The sequence below is a fragment of the Caloenas nicobarica genome, chromosome 10 (assembly GCF_036013445.1).
Source record: "Caloenas nicobarica isolate bCalNic1 chromosome 10, bCalNic1.hap1, whole genome shotgun sequence".
Classification (NCBI taxonomy): Eukaryota; Metazoa; Chordata; class Aves; order Columbiformes; family Columbidae; genus Caloenas; species Caloenas nicobarica.
Window position 1 is genome coordinate 2,814,606 of NC_088254.1, and position 11,255 is coordinate 2,825,860.

General features: G+C 62.8%; 1 protein-coding gene across 6 annotated transcripts; it reads left to right on the forward strand.

Annotated features, from left to right (window-relative positions):
• The first annotated feature begins 1,370 nt into the window (after positions 1-1,370).
• On the forward strand, positions 1,371-9,142 carry PARP6 (poly(ADP-ribose) polymerase family member 6). 6 transcript variants are annotated; one of them, XM_065641711.1, is made up of 22 exons: positions 1,371-1,454; positions 3,007-3,084; positions 3,207-3,301; positions 3,445-3,505; positions 3,624-3,714; positions 3,808-3,874; positions 4,146-4,295; positions 4,506-4,686; positions 5,036-5,089; positions 5,192-5,287; positions 5,374-5,466; positions 5,555-5,680; positions 5,766-5,831; positions 5,989-6,056; positions 6,267-6,315; positions 6,814-6,926; positions 7,002-7,074; positions 7,214-7,283; positions 7,613-7,692; positions 7,773-7,836; positions 7,964-8,048; positions 8,122-9,142. In XM_065641711.1, exons 1-22 carry the CDS (start codon positions 1,452-1,454, stop codon positions 8,222-8,224), a joined length of 1,866 nt encoding a protein of 621 aa, XP_065497783.1. In that variant the 5' UTR covers positions 1,371-1,451; the 3' UTR covers positions 8,225-9,142. The 6 variants fall into 6 exon arrangements, 5 of the variants coding, with proteins under 5 accessions (XP_065497783.1, XP_065497784.1, XP_065497786.1 ...); XM_065641712.1 differs by having other exon boundaries at positions 6,817-6,926; XM_065641714.1 differs by having other exon boundaries at positions 4,506-4,659.
• The last annotated feature ends 2,113 nt before the right edge of the window (positions 9,143-11,255 follow it).

The following is an 11,255-nucleotide window of genomic DNA, read 5'->3' on the forward strand; positions in this document are numbered from 1 at the left end:
GCCCCGCCTGGGAGGAGGCGGGGCGCCGGGACTCCTTTTTTCCGGCGGACGCACAAAGCGCGGAGGGAAGCGCTGCGCCACCAAGCAGCCAATGAGGCGGCGGCGCAACCATCACGCACGCAGCGGAGAGCGGCCGCTGCCTTAAAGGGGCCGCGCCCAGCCGCTCTTAAAGGCGCCGCGTCTCGTCCCGCCTCTCTTAAAGGGGCCGCGCCCCCCACAATTCACATCATCCCCATCCGGGCCGGGCCGCTGGTAGATCCCAAGGGCTGGGGTCAGGCCTGTCACACGGGGGTGGGTGGCAGCGCTGGACGATTTGGGTGGCGTTAGAGGGTCCTGAGCTTCTGATTGACCCCCCAGGGATGCTGGGGACATTGGGGACACAACGTGGGTGCTCTGCAGTGGGACCGTGGGGACACCGTGCTGGGAGCATGGACGCACCAGGCTGCAGATACTGGGGACACTGGGGATCCTGTGATGGGGACACTGGGGATCCCGTGATGGGGACATTGGGGACCCTGGGCTGGGGACACTGGGGACCCTGTGCTGGGGACACTGGGGACCCTGTGCTGGGGATATTGGGGACCCTGTGCTGGGGATATTGGGGACCCTGGGCTGGGGACACTGGGGACCCTGGGCTGGGGATATTGGGACCCTGGGCTGGGGACACTGGGGACCCTGTGATGGGGACACTGGGGACCCTGTGATGGGGACATTGGGGACTCTGTGATAGGGATATTGGGGACCCTGGGCTGGGGACACTGGGGATCCTGTGATGGGGACATTGGGGACCCTGTGATGGGGACATTGGGGACCCTGGGCTGGGGACACTGGGGACCCTGTGCTGGGGACATTGGGGACCCTGTGCTGGGGACACTGGGGACCCTGTGATGGGGACATTGGGGACCCTGGGCTGGGGACACTGGGGACCCTGTGCTGGGGACACTGGGGACCCTGTGATGGGGACATTGGGGACCCTGGTCTGGGGACACTGGGGACCCTGTGCTGGGGATATTGGGGACCCTGTGATGGGGACATTGGGGACTCTGTGCTGGGGATATTGGGGACCCTGTGATGGGGACACTGGGGACCCTGTGATGGGGACATTGGGGACTCTGTGCTGGGGACACTGGGGACCCTGTGCTGGGGATATTGGGGACCCTGTGCTGGGGACACTGGGGACCCTGGGCTGGGGACACTGGGGACCCCGTGGGTCCCGTCACGGCCACCCCGATCCCAGGGGATCCCGGGGGGTGTCGGGCCGGGGGGACACGTGGGGGTCCCCACGGGTGACGTCAGCGGCGGCGTTGCCAGGTGACGCGCTGGCGGCCGCGCGTGACGTCAGGGCGCGATGGCCGCGCGCCCGCCCGGCACCATGGCGGCGGGGACGGGGACGGGGACGGGGACGGGGACACGGACACGGACACGGACAGCCCCGGCCCGGCGCCGCTGACATGGTGAGGGGCCCGGGGGGGGACAGCGGGGACAGCGACACCGCCCCGGCCCGGCCGAGGGAGCGGGGGCGGGGGGGGCGGCGGGACCGGGCCTGCTCGGGGCGGGGGGGCCGGGCCGCGGCGTCCCCGTGTGTCCCCGCGTGTCCCCGCGTGTCCCCGCGTGTCCCGCCGCGGGACGGGGACGGGGCTGGCGGGGGTGGGCGACCCCCTCGCCATCGGCTGGGGACACCCCGCAGGCACCACGCGCGGCCCCCCCGCGCTGTCCCCACCCGCTGTCCCCATCCCCATGTCCACATCCCCATGTCCCCCAACCACTGCACACCCCCGCTGTCCCCATCCCGCTGTCCCCATCCCAGTGTCCCCATCCCACTGTCCCCATCGCAGTGTCCCCATCCCGCTGTCCCCATCCCAGTGCCTCCATCCCGCTGTCCCCATCCCAATGTCCCCATCTCAGTGTCCCCATCCCACTGTCCCCATCCCAATGTCCCCATCCCAGTGTCCCCATCCCAATGTCCCCATCCCAATGTCCCCATCCCAGTGTCCCCATCCCAGTGTCCCCATCCCGCTGTCCCCATCCCAAAATCCCTATCCCAGTGTCCCCATCCCAATGTCCCCATCCCAATGTCCCCATCCCAGTGTCCCCATCCCACTGTCTCCATCCCAGTGTCCCCATCCCAGTGTCCCCATCCCGCTGTACCCATCCCACTGTCCCCATCCCAATGTCTCCATCCCAGTGTCCCCATCCCGCTGTACCCATCCCAAAATCCTCATCCCAGTGTCCCCATCGCAGTGTCCCCATCCTGCTGTCCCCATCCCAGTGTCTCCATCCCACTGTCCCCACCCACTCTCACCCCCTCGCTGTCCCCATCCCAATATCCCCATCCCACTGTCCCTATCCCACCACTGCCACCCTCCTGCCCCCCATCTTGCTCCCCCCATCCCATTCCCTTCATGCTACTGCCCCCCAATCTGCTGCTCCCCATCCTGCTCCCCCCCAGCCTGCTCCCCCCATCCTATTCCCCCCAACCTGCTGCCCCCCAAAATGCTGCCCCCACCTTGTTCCCCTCAACCCGCTCTCTCCCCCAACCTGTTCTCCTACCCCACTGCCCCCGTCTTGCTGCCCCTCTGTCCTGCTCCTCCAATCTGCTACCCCATCTCACTCCCCCAAGCCCCCCAACCTGCTCCCCAAAAGCTTCTGCCCCCCATCTCGGTGCTTCCCAAATTGTTCCCCCCGTCCTGTTCCCCCCAACCTACTGCTCCCCATCCTGCTGCCCCCCAAAACACTCCCCCCAACCTCCTGCCCCCCATCCTAATGGGGCCATCCTGCTGTCCCCCCAAAACACTCCCCCCATCCTTCTCCCCCATCCCACTGCCCCTCAAGCTGCTCCCCCCAAATCGTTCCCCACAACCTGCTCCCCAGAACCTGCTGCACCCCAACCTGCTCTCCAGAACCTACTCCCCCCTAATCTTCTCCCTCCAACCTTCTCCCCTATCCCCGCTGACCCCAACCTTCTGCCCCCCCTAATCTGCCACCCCCAAACCCTCTGCCCCCCAGGACCTCAAGGGCCAGTACTGGACGGACGATGACTCCGACGGGGACAATGAGTCCGAGGAGTTCCTCTACGGCGTCCAGGTGAGCGCCACGCGTGCCAGCTCCCATGGGTGACATGGCGGGGGCTCGGGGACCCCCAACCTGCCCCCAGTCCCCAACGCAGCGCGGGGGGGTGTGACGGTGCCGCGGGTGCTGTGCCGCAGGGGACCTGCGCCGCCGACCTGTACCGGCACCCGCAGCTGGACGCCGACATCGAGGCCGTGAAGGAGATCTACAGCGAGAATGCCGTGGCCGTCAGGTGGGTGCTCCCAGCATCACCCCCATGTCACCCCCGTGTCACCCCCGGCCACCCGGCTGCGTGACCCCCGGCACCGCGGGCACCGGGCAGCGGCTCCGGCACCGCGCCCGCCTCACCCCGTCCCCCCGCCACGTGTCTCGCAGGGAGTACGGGACCATCGACGACGTGGACATCGACCTCCACGTGAACATCAGCTTCCTCGATGTGAGTCCCCAGGGTGTCCCCATGGCGCTGGCACGGGGAGAGGGGGACACACGAGCTCGGGGGGGTCCCAAATTTCCCTCTCTGGCTGCTGCGCCAAATCGCGGCTCTCCCTCGGCAGGAGGAGGTGGCCACGGCGTGGAAGGTGCTGCGGACGGAGCCCATCGTCCTCCGCCTGCGCTTCTCCCTCTCCCAGTACCTCGATGGCCCCGGTGAGTGGGGACGGGCAGGACAGTGTCCCCACAGGCCCTCAGGACGGGGACAGTGGTGACACCGACGGTTTACCCTCCTCTCTCTCTCCGCAGAACCGTCCATCGAGGTTTTCCAGCCGTCCAACAAGGAGGGCTTCGGGCTGGGTCTGCAGCTGAAGAAGTAAGAGCCAAAACCCAACGGGTACCCAAGGGTGGTGGGTGGGGTTGGCTGTGGGGTCCCCATTTTGCCCCCAAACTGGCCAGGTGCCACATGTCCCCAAGCCACCACCTTTTACCTGCCACACAGCCCCATGACAGGCTCACCACCAGTTTTGGGTGGGGGAGAGGAGGAGCTGGGTGGCACAGACCACCCGTGGATGGGGCTCAGCGGGCACCACAGCACCCGTGGGTGCTGGCACCCCGCTCGGGCACCCACGTCACCTCTCTGCCAGGATCCTGGGCATGTTCACGTCCCAGCAATGGAAACATCTCAGCAACGATTTCCTGAAGACCCAGCAGGAGAAGCGGCACAGTTGGTTCAAGACGAGTGGCACCATCAAGAAGTTCCGCGCTGGCCTCAGCATCTTCTCCCCCATCCCCAAGTAAGACCCTGACAATGTCCCCAAGTGACCAGCCCTCTGTGGGCTGGGGACCTGGCACCGTGCCTCAGTTTCCCCACTCACCGCTCAGACGCTGCAGCTCCCTGTCAGAGCCCAAGGAGGTGAAGGTTCCTCCCAAAAATCAGGCAAAGGGTGAATTGGGTGATGGAGGAGAGTAGGGGACAGTGACAAACTGGGACTCTGTCCCCATAGGTCTCCCAGCTTCCCCGTCATCCAAGATTCGGTGCTGAAGGGCAAACTGGGCGTCCCCGAGGCTCGCGCCAACCGCCTGATGAACCGCTCGGTGTCCTGCACCGTAAAGAACCCCAAGGTGGAGGTTTTCGGCTACGCCCCCCCCAGCACCCAGGCAGGTGTCGCCCCCTTCAACATCCTGGTGGGTGCCTCCCCGCCGCGGGTTTGCTTTCCTCTCCTCTCCCTTCCCGCGGTCCCGGGGCTGCCGCGGGGTCGGATCGCTTGTCGGGGGGACGTGGGACCCCCCCCTTGCTTGGGTTGGGGTGGGGGACACCCCGCGGGGTTTTGTCCCCAAGCTGGGACACTGCTGTGGGGTTTTACCTGCCTCTTGGTGCCACCTCCCCAAGGTGGCTGCGTCCCCACGAGGGTGTTGGCTCGTGGGGGGTCCCGCCGTGCCGGGGGGTGCTGGGGGGGCTGCCGGTGCCGCGCGGAGCTGGGGGTGCGCGGGGAAAGGGGGTGACGCAGCTGCCTCCCCTCCGGCTCTGTCGTAGGTTGGCGGCCACTGCAAGAACATCCCTACGCTGGAGTACGGCTTCCTCGTCCAGGTGGGTGTCCTGCGTCCCGCGTGTCCCCGTCCCGCTGCCCGGGGTGACCTCCCGAGCGCCGTGTCCCCGGCGGGGCTTGACTCCCAGCGTCCTCTCCCTCAGATCATGAAGTACGCGGAGCAGCGGATCCCGACGCTCAACGAGTACTGCGTGGTGTGCGACGAGCAGCACGTCTTCCAGAACGGCTCCATGCTCAAGGTGCGGTGACGAGGACGGGGCGGGCACGGGCTGTCACCCCGTGTCACCCTCCCCGGCCCTCCCCACGGCTCCTGTCCCCTCCGCAGCCGGCGGTGTGCACCCGGGAGCTCTGTGTCTTCTCCTTCTACACCCTGGGCGTCATGTCGGGCGCGGCGGAGGAGGTGGCCACAGGCGCTGAGGTAAGGGTGCGTGTGGCACCGCCATCACCTCGGGGTGCTGTCCCTTCACCCCGCGCTCCGTGGTGACCTGCTGGTGGTGGCGACCAAGGTGGTTGACCTGCTGGTGGCCATGTGCCGCGCCGCCCTGGAGTCCCCCCGCAAGAGCATCATCTTCGAGCCTTATCCTTCTGTGGTGGACCCCAACGACCCCAAAACACTCGCCTTCAACCCCAAGGTAAGCGCTGGGGGTGCCGCGGGGCGGTGGGGCTGGGGGGCGATGATGACTCCTCTGATGGTGACCTCGCTCCTGCCCCATGTAGAAGAAGAACTATGAGCGGCTGCAGAAGGCTCTGGACAGCGTGATGTCCATCCGGGAGATGACCCAGGTACGCCGGGGTGGCTCCGCACCCACCTCGGTCCTGCGCGAGACCCTCCCCTGTGCAGGATCCTTTGCCAGGGGTGGCATTTTGGTGCCGATCGCCACCCGCCCACGGTTGGGTGGGTGCCGGGGGACCCACCTGCACCCCCTTTCGCCTCTGCCAGGGCTCCTACCTGGAGATCAAGAAGCAGATGGACAAGCTGGACCCTCTGGCCCATCCCCTCCTGCAGTGGTAAGGCCAAGGGTGCTGCGGCCGCGTCACGCTGTCCCGTGTCCCCGTGTCCCGCTCCCCCGCTTGGCCCCTCCTGGTTCCTCCTGGGGTGTCAGGACCATCCACCGGCCATGAGGCGGGTTCTGGCGCAGCTCCCGGCTTGGGCTCATTCCCAGGAGACCGTGAGACCACTCTGTCTGATCTTCCTCCTCTCCTCTTCCTCTTCCCAAGGATAATTTCCAGCAACAGATCCCACATCGTCAAGCTGCCTCTCAGCAGGGTAAGGGGCCTGGTCCAGCTCCAGGTGGGACGGAGCGTATAGAATGTGGGATGGAGGCTACGGGAGGCGGGATGGAGCATATGGGACGCGGGAGGTGGAACATGGGAGGAGGGATGCAGGTCGTGGAGCGTGGGATGCGGGATGAAGGGGGTGAGATGTGGGATATGGGATGTGGGACCGGGGATATGGGATGTGGGATGGAGGATGCAGGATGGAGGATGCGGGGTGAGGGATGTGAGGACACAGGGTGCGAGACAGAAGGATCTGGGATGCAGGATGCAGGCTTTGGGCTCTGCAGCCTGTGAGATGTGGATATGGGGTAGAGAATGGAAGATGTTTGACCTGGGCTGTGGGATGGAGGACGAGAGACGGGAGACGCCACAGGCTGAAGCAGGGCTGGGCTGGGGACCGGGCCGGGCTGCCGTGCATGATCTCTGTCTGTCTGTCCGTCCTCTCTCCCCGCCGGCGCTGCCTTTGCTCTTCCCGTTCCCCTGGTAGCAGCTGAAGTTCATGCACACCTCCCACCAGTTCCTCCTGCTCAGCAGCCCCCCAGCCAAGGAAGCCCGGTTCCGCACCGCCAAGAAACTCTACGGCAGCACCTTCGCTTTCCAGTGAGTTGCCGGGAGGGCAGCAGGAGCCTCCCAAACAAGCAGTATGGGGCTGACGTGGGACTGGTTTTTTTCCAGTGGCTCTCACATTGAGAACTGGCACTCCATCCTCCGCAACGGGCTGGTCAACGCTTCCTACACCAAACTGCAGGTAAGGACGCTCCTCGGCGCCTGACAGCGGCGGGCAGGCAGGGAGGGGTGCAGGCAGCTGCCTGCAGAAGCCGGGCTGCCTCCGCCACCCGAGCTGTCGGGGTGACCCCGCGTCGCTCACCCTGGTGTTTTCCTGCAAGCTGCATGGAGCAGCCTATGGCAAGGGCATCTATCTCAGCCCCATCTCCAGTATTTCCTTTGGATACTCAGGTAAGAGGCTGCCTGCGTGCCTGGTGCTGCCTGCGCTGCCCGCTCCTGCCTGCGCTCCCGTCCCCTCTCCCCGCATGGGCCTGGGGACACTCGGCGTCGCGCCAGCCGGAGGAGCAGCGTCTCGCGTCCTTCCCACCCGCACCAGCCCCGAGGCTTTCCGGGGATTTAAAACCCCAACGTTTTCTAGGCTCCCAAAGCCACTGCACCCACTTTTGGGGGCTTCCCAGGGTTCGGGAGCACCCAGAGTGGCCGTCCCTATCTGTGGCATGTGTCCCCGTGTGTCCCCATGTCTGCTGGGGTCTGACAGCCACCACCTGTCTTCTCCGCAGGGATGGGGAAAGGGCAGCACCGGATGCCTTCGAAGGACGAGCTGGTGCAGAGGTACAACCGGATGAACACCATCCCGCAGGTGACAGGCCGGGGGACACCGCGGGAGGGTGGGGACGGGGACACAGCCCCCGCAGGTAACGCCGGCTGCTCTCCCCGCAGACCCGCTCCATCCAGTCCCGCTTCCTCCAGAGCCGCAACCTGAACTGCATCGCGCTTTGCGAAGGTGCGGGGACACGCGCGGGGGGGACGGAGAGGGGTGGGGACATCCCGGGGGGACCCTTGGCTTTCCCAGGGAGGGAGGGTTCCCCCTGGGGGCTGCTCCCCCATCCGACAGCCCCTTCCCCTGGCAGTCATCACCTCTAAGGACCTGCAGAAACACGGCAACATCTGGGTCTGCCCCGTCTCGGACCACGTCTGCACCCGCTTCTTCTTTGTGTGAGTCCCCACTGCGCCAGCACCCCCGGGACCCCCCTGGGACACCCCCTCACCCCCGCTTCTCCCCTTCCAGGTACGAAGATGGCCAAGTGGGAGATGCCAATATCAATACTCAGGACCCCAAAATCCAGAAGGAGATCATGCGTGTGATCGGGACTCAGGTGTACACAAACTGAGCGGCGGCGGGGACCCCCCGGGGACCCCCCCGGGTGCCGAGCGAAGACCCCTGGTGAGGCTGGGGAAGGACGAGCGGGTTTGAAGCCTCCTGGGCAGGCAGAGACGGGGCCAACGCCGGCGGCTCCGCGCTGTCGATAGGCGTCAAGCAAGCAGCAGGCGGGTTTAGCGGTCCCTTGTCCCTTCCCTGTCCCGTGCCCGGTGTCCCCAACCCCGTGCAGAAGGGGCTGGCGGGGCCGGTGGCCGCCTCCCCTGGCATTGGCAAACGACGGCGTTTTTATCGACGACGAGAAAGCAAAGCAAAAAACAACCCTCCCCCCCAAAAAAAACCACAAGAAAAAAGAAAAAGAGAAAATGAATCTGTGTCGGTGGAGTTAAAGTGTTTGAACCGCCTGGGGGGGTGTGGAGGTGGTGGGGGGCAGCGAGGTGTCCCCTGGTCATGGGGGTCCCCGGTCGGTCGCGGCAGCACGAGGCTGCGGCAGTGAAATATCAGCCCCCAGGTGCCCAGGGAGGGGACACCAGCCAGTCCCAGGGGACACCGGGATCCCTTGGAGGGGTTCAAGGGTCTGAGGGGTTAAAAAATATAAATACCCCGAAGGAGCACTTTGCTGCCCTGGGTGTCATTTTCAACCAGGATTTATAAAGAGAATTAAAAATCGACTTTAAAAAACATTGCGGTTTAAGTATAGTGACTGGCTGAGACCCCACGGGCTTGTCACACCAGCCGGCATCACCTCAGCCCTCGGGGGCTCCATGTGCCACCGTCCTGCACCAGCTGTCCCCAAGGCCACCCAAACCCAGGCAGGGGGACGCCGGTGTCCCCGCACCACCCGCCCTGCCAGCTACCCCATTATTTTGCTTCCATTTGTGTGGGTTTCGGGGCTTTTTCCCCCATTCTTTAAATTAAAAAAATGAATCGAGATGCTTTCCCGTGATCACTGCAGCCGCTCGTCACCGGGTTGGGCGCACAGGGACGTTCCACGGGGGACATGGCGGAGGGAACGGCAAAAAGCTCCTGCCCCACTCCCCTCCACGGCTGGGGTGAAATCCTCCAAAAAAGGGCAATTCCTGGAAAAAAAAAACAAAAAGAGAGGCCCACACTCCTCTCCCGGCTTCACCAAATTCCCGGCGGACGCTTTGGGGGAATCTGGGTGGTGGGAAGCGGCGGAGATTGCTCCAAAGAACCAACCAAGGTGACGATTTTGACAAAATAAGTTTATTTCGCTTCGCTTTGTTTCTGCCGAAACCTCACATTATTTTTTTTCTTATTTTTTTCTCTTTTTTTTTTTTTTTGGCTGAAAAAAAAAAAAAAAGCCCCAAAAAACCCCCAAACCCGACCGAAAACGCCAAGAACCGCATCGCTTCGCCCTCTCCTGGCGGCGACCGAGGGGTTTTTGTGACCAGCTTGAGTCCCCCGCCTGGGCTGCGGGGCTGGGGGAGCCGCTGCACCCCCAAAAAACCCCCCCTGCATCCCCCTATCCCCAAAACCGAGCCCTTGAGCCCCCCGAAACCGAGCCCTCTAGGAAACGCTCGCGGCTCTTAACGCCCGAGGTTTTTTTCTCAACCTTTTAAATTTGTTTGGTTTTTTTCTTCTTCTTCTTTCCTTTTTTTTTTTTTTTGTGTGTGTGTGTGTGTGTGTGTGGTTTTTTTTTTTTGTTGGTTTTTTTTTGTTTGTTTTTTTAAATTAATTTATTTATAGATATATTTAAAAAAAGCAATAGTCCTTTGGTCCCTAAACTCTAAGGAATGATATGACTCTGAAACAAGTAATCCTATGTCCCTGTGCCAGTGACAAGCAGGGGAAGCGCGTGTCCCGCTGCCCTGCTCCATGGGATATATATATATATATTTACTTATTTATATATATCTTCTATAAGTCCAACATCCTTTGAGCCTTTTTTTTTTTTTTTCCCAACGTGGGGAAAAAGAAAATCTTGCTGTTTTCTTTTCTTTTTTTTTTTTTTCTTTCCTTCCAAACAAGCATCCTCCAGGTGAAGCGCCCGAGGCTGGTCCCGTCTCACCAGCTTTGGTTTAAGAATCCGTTTGGAGCCTCTTTTTTCCTCGTTTCTCCTGGGAAATCGGTAGCAGCAAATGAGTGCTTTAAATAATAATAAAAAAAAAAAACCACAAAAAACCCCAAGGTAATCGTATCCTGGCTGCCCAGAGCCGCGGTCCTTTCTCCCGGTGAGGGATTCGGTGAGTCCCGGCGAGCGGCCGGCGGCGAATCTCAGTCCCGGTGTCACATCGCTCTCCTCCTTGTCCTCCTCGCTCTCTCGTTCCCGTTGAGTAACAAACAAGACCGGTTCGGGAAAAAATTTTTAAAAAGTAAATCAAAAAAGGAAAGCTACGACCAGAACGGCTCTCTTCTTCGCTGTTCTCTCCTCCTCTTCCTCCTCCTCCGGGACGCGGTGCAAAGAAAGAGAGTTACGGGGTTGGATACTGCACGTGGGGAAGGGGAAAGTCGTCAGACACCGCGGGACGCCCGACCTGCAAAACAGCGATGGGGCCATGAGTGGGACCCCCGGCCTGCAAAACAGCAACGGGGCCGTGAGCGGGACCCCCGGCCCCCTCGGACCTGGCTGGGGGGGAGCGGGACTGGGTCTGGGTGCTGGGATGGAGGAGGAAAGAGAATCGGGGATGGACAGAGGGAGGGGAGGAAGGGAAAGGACAGGGGGAAAGGACAGATGGAGGGACAGAGGAAGGGATGGAGGAAAGAGAGGGAAGGATGGAGGGAAGGGCAGAGGGAAGGGACAAAAGAAGGGATGGAGGTAACGGATGGAGGGAGGGAGAGAGGGAGAGAAGGGACGAAAGAAGGGATGGAGACAGGGATGGAGACAGGGATGGAGGGAAGGATGGAGGGAAGGGAGGGAGGGAAAAAGGGATGGAGAGAGGGACAGAGAGAAGGGAGGGAAGGACAGGGAGAAGGACAGAGGGAGGGGATGGAAGAAGGGATGGAGAGAGGGACAGAGAGAAGGGAGGGAGGGACAAAGGGATGGAGGGAGGGAAGGGATGGAGAGAGGGACCCAATCCCCA

Excerpts from the sequence above, each read along its gene's own strand:
- PARP6 (XM_065641711.1), top strand. Across the intron at positions 5,832-5,988 it reads CCATCCGGGAGATGACCCAG|GGCTCCTACCTGGAGATCAA; the intron begins GTACGCCGGGGT and ends CGCCTCTGCCAG. Across the intron at positions 8,049-8,121 it reads TGCACCCGCTTCTTCTTTGT|GTACGAAGATGGCCAAGTGG; the intron begins GTGAGTCCCCAC and ends CTCCCCTTCCAG.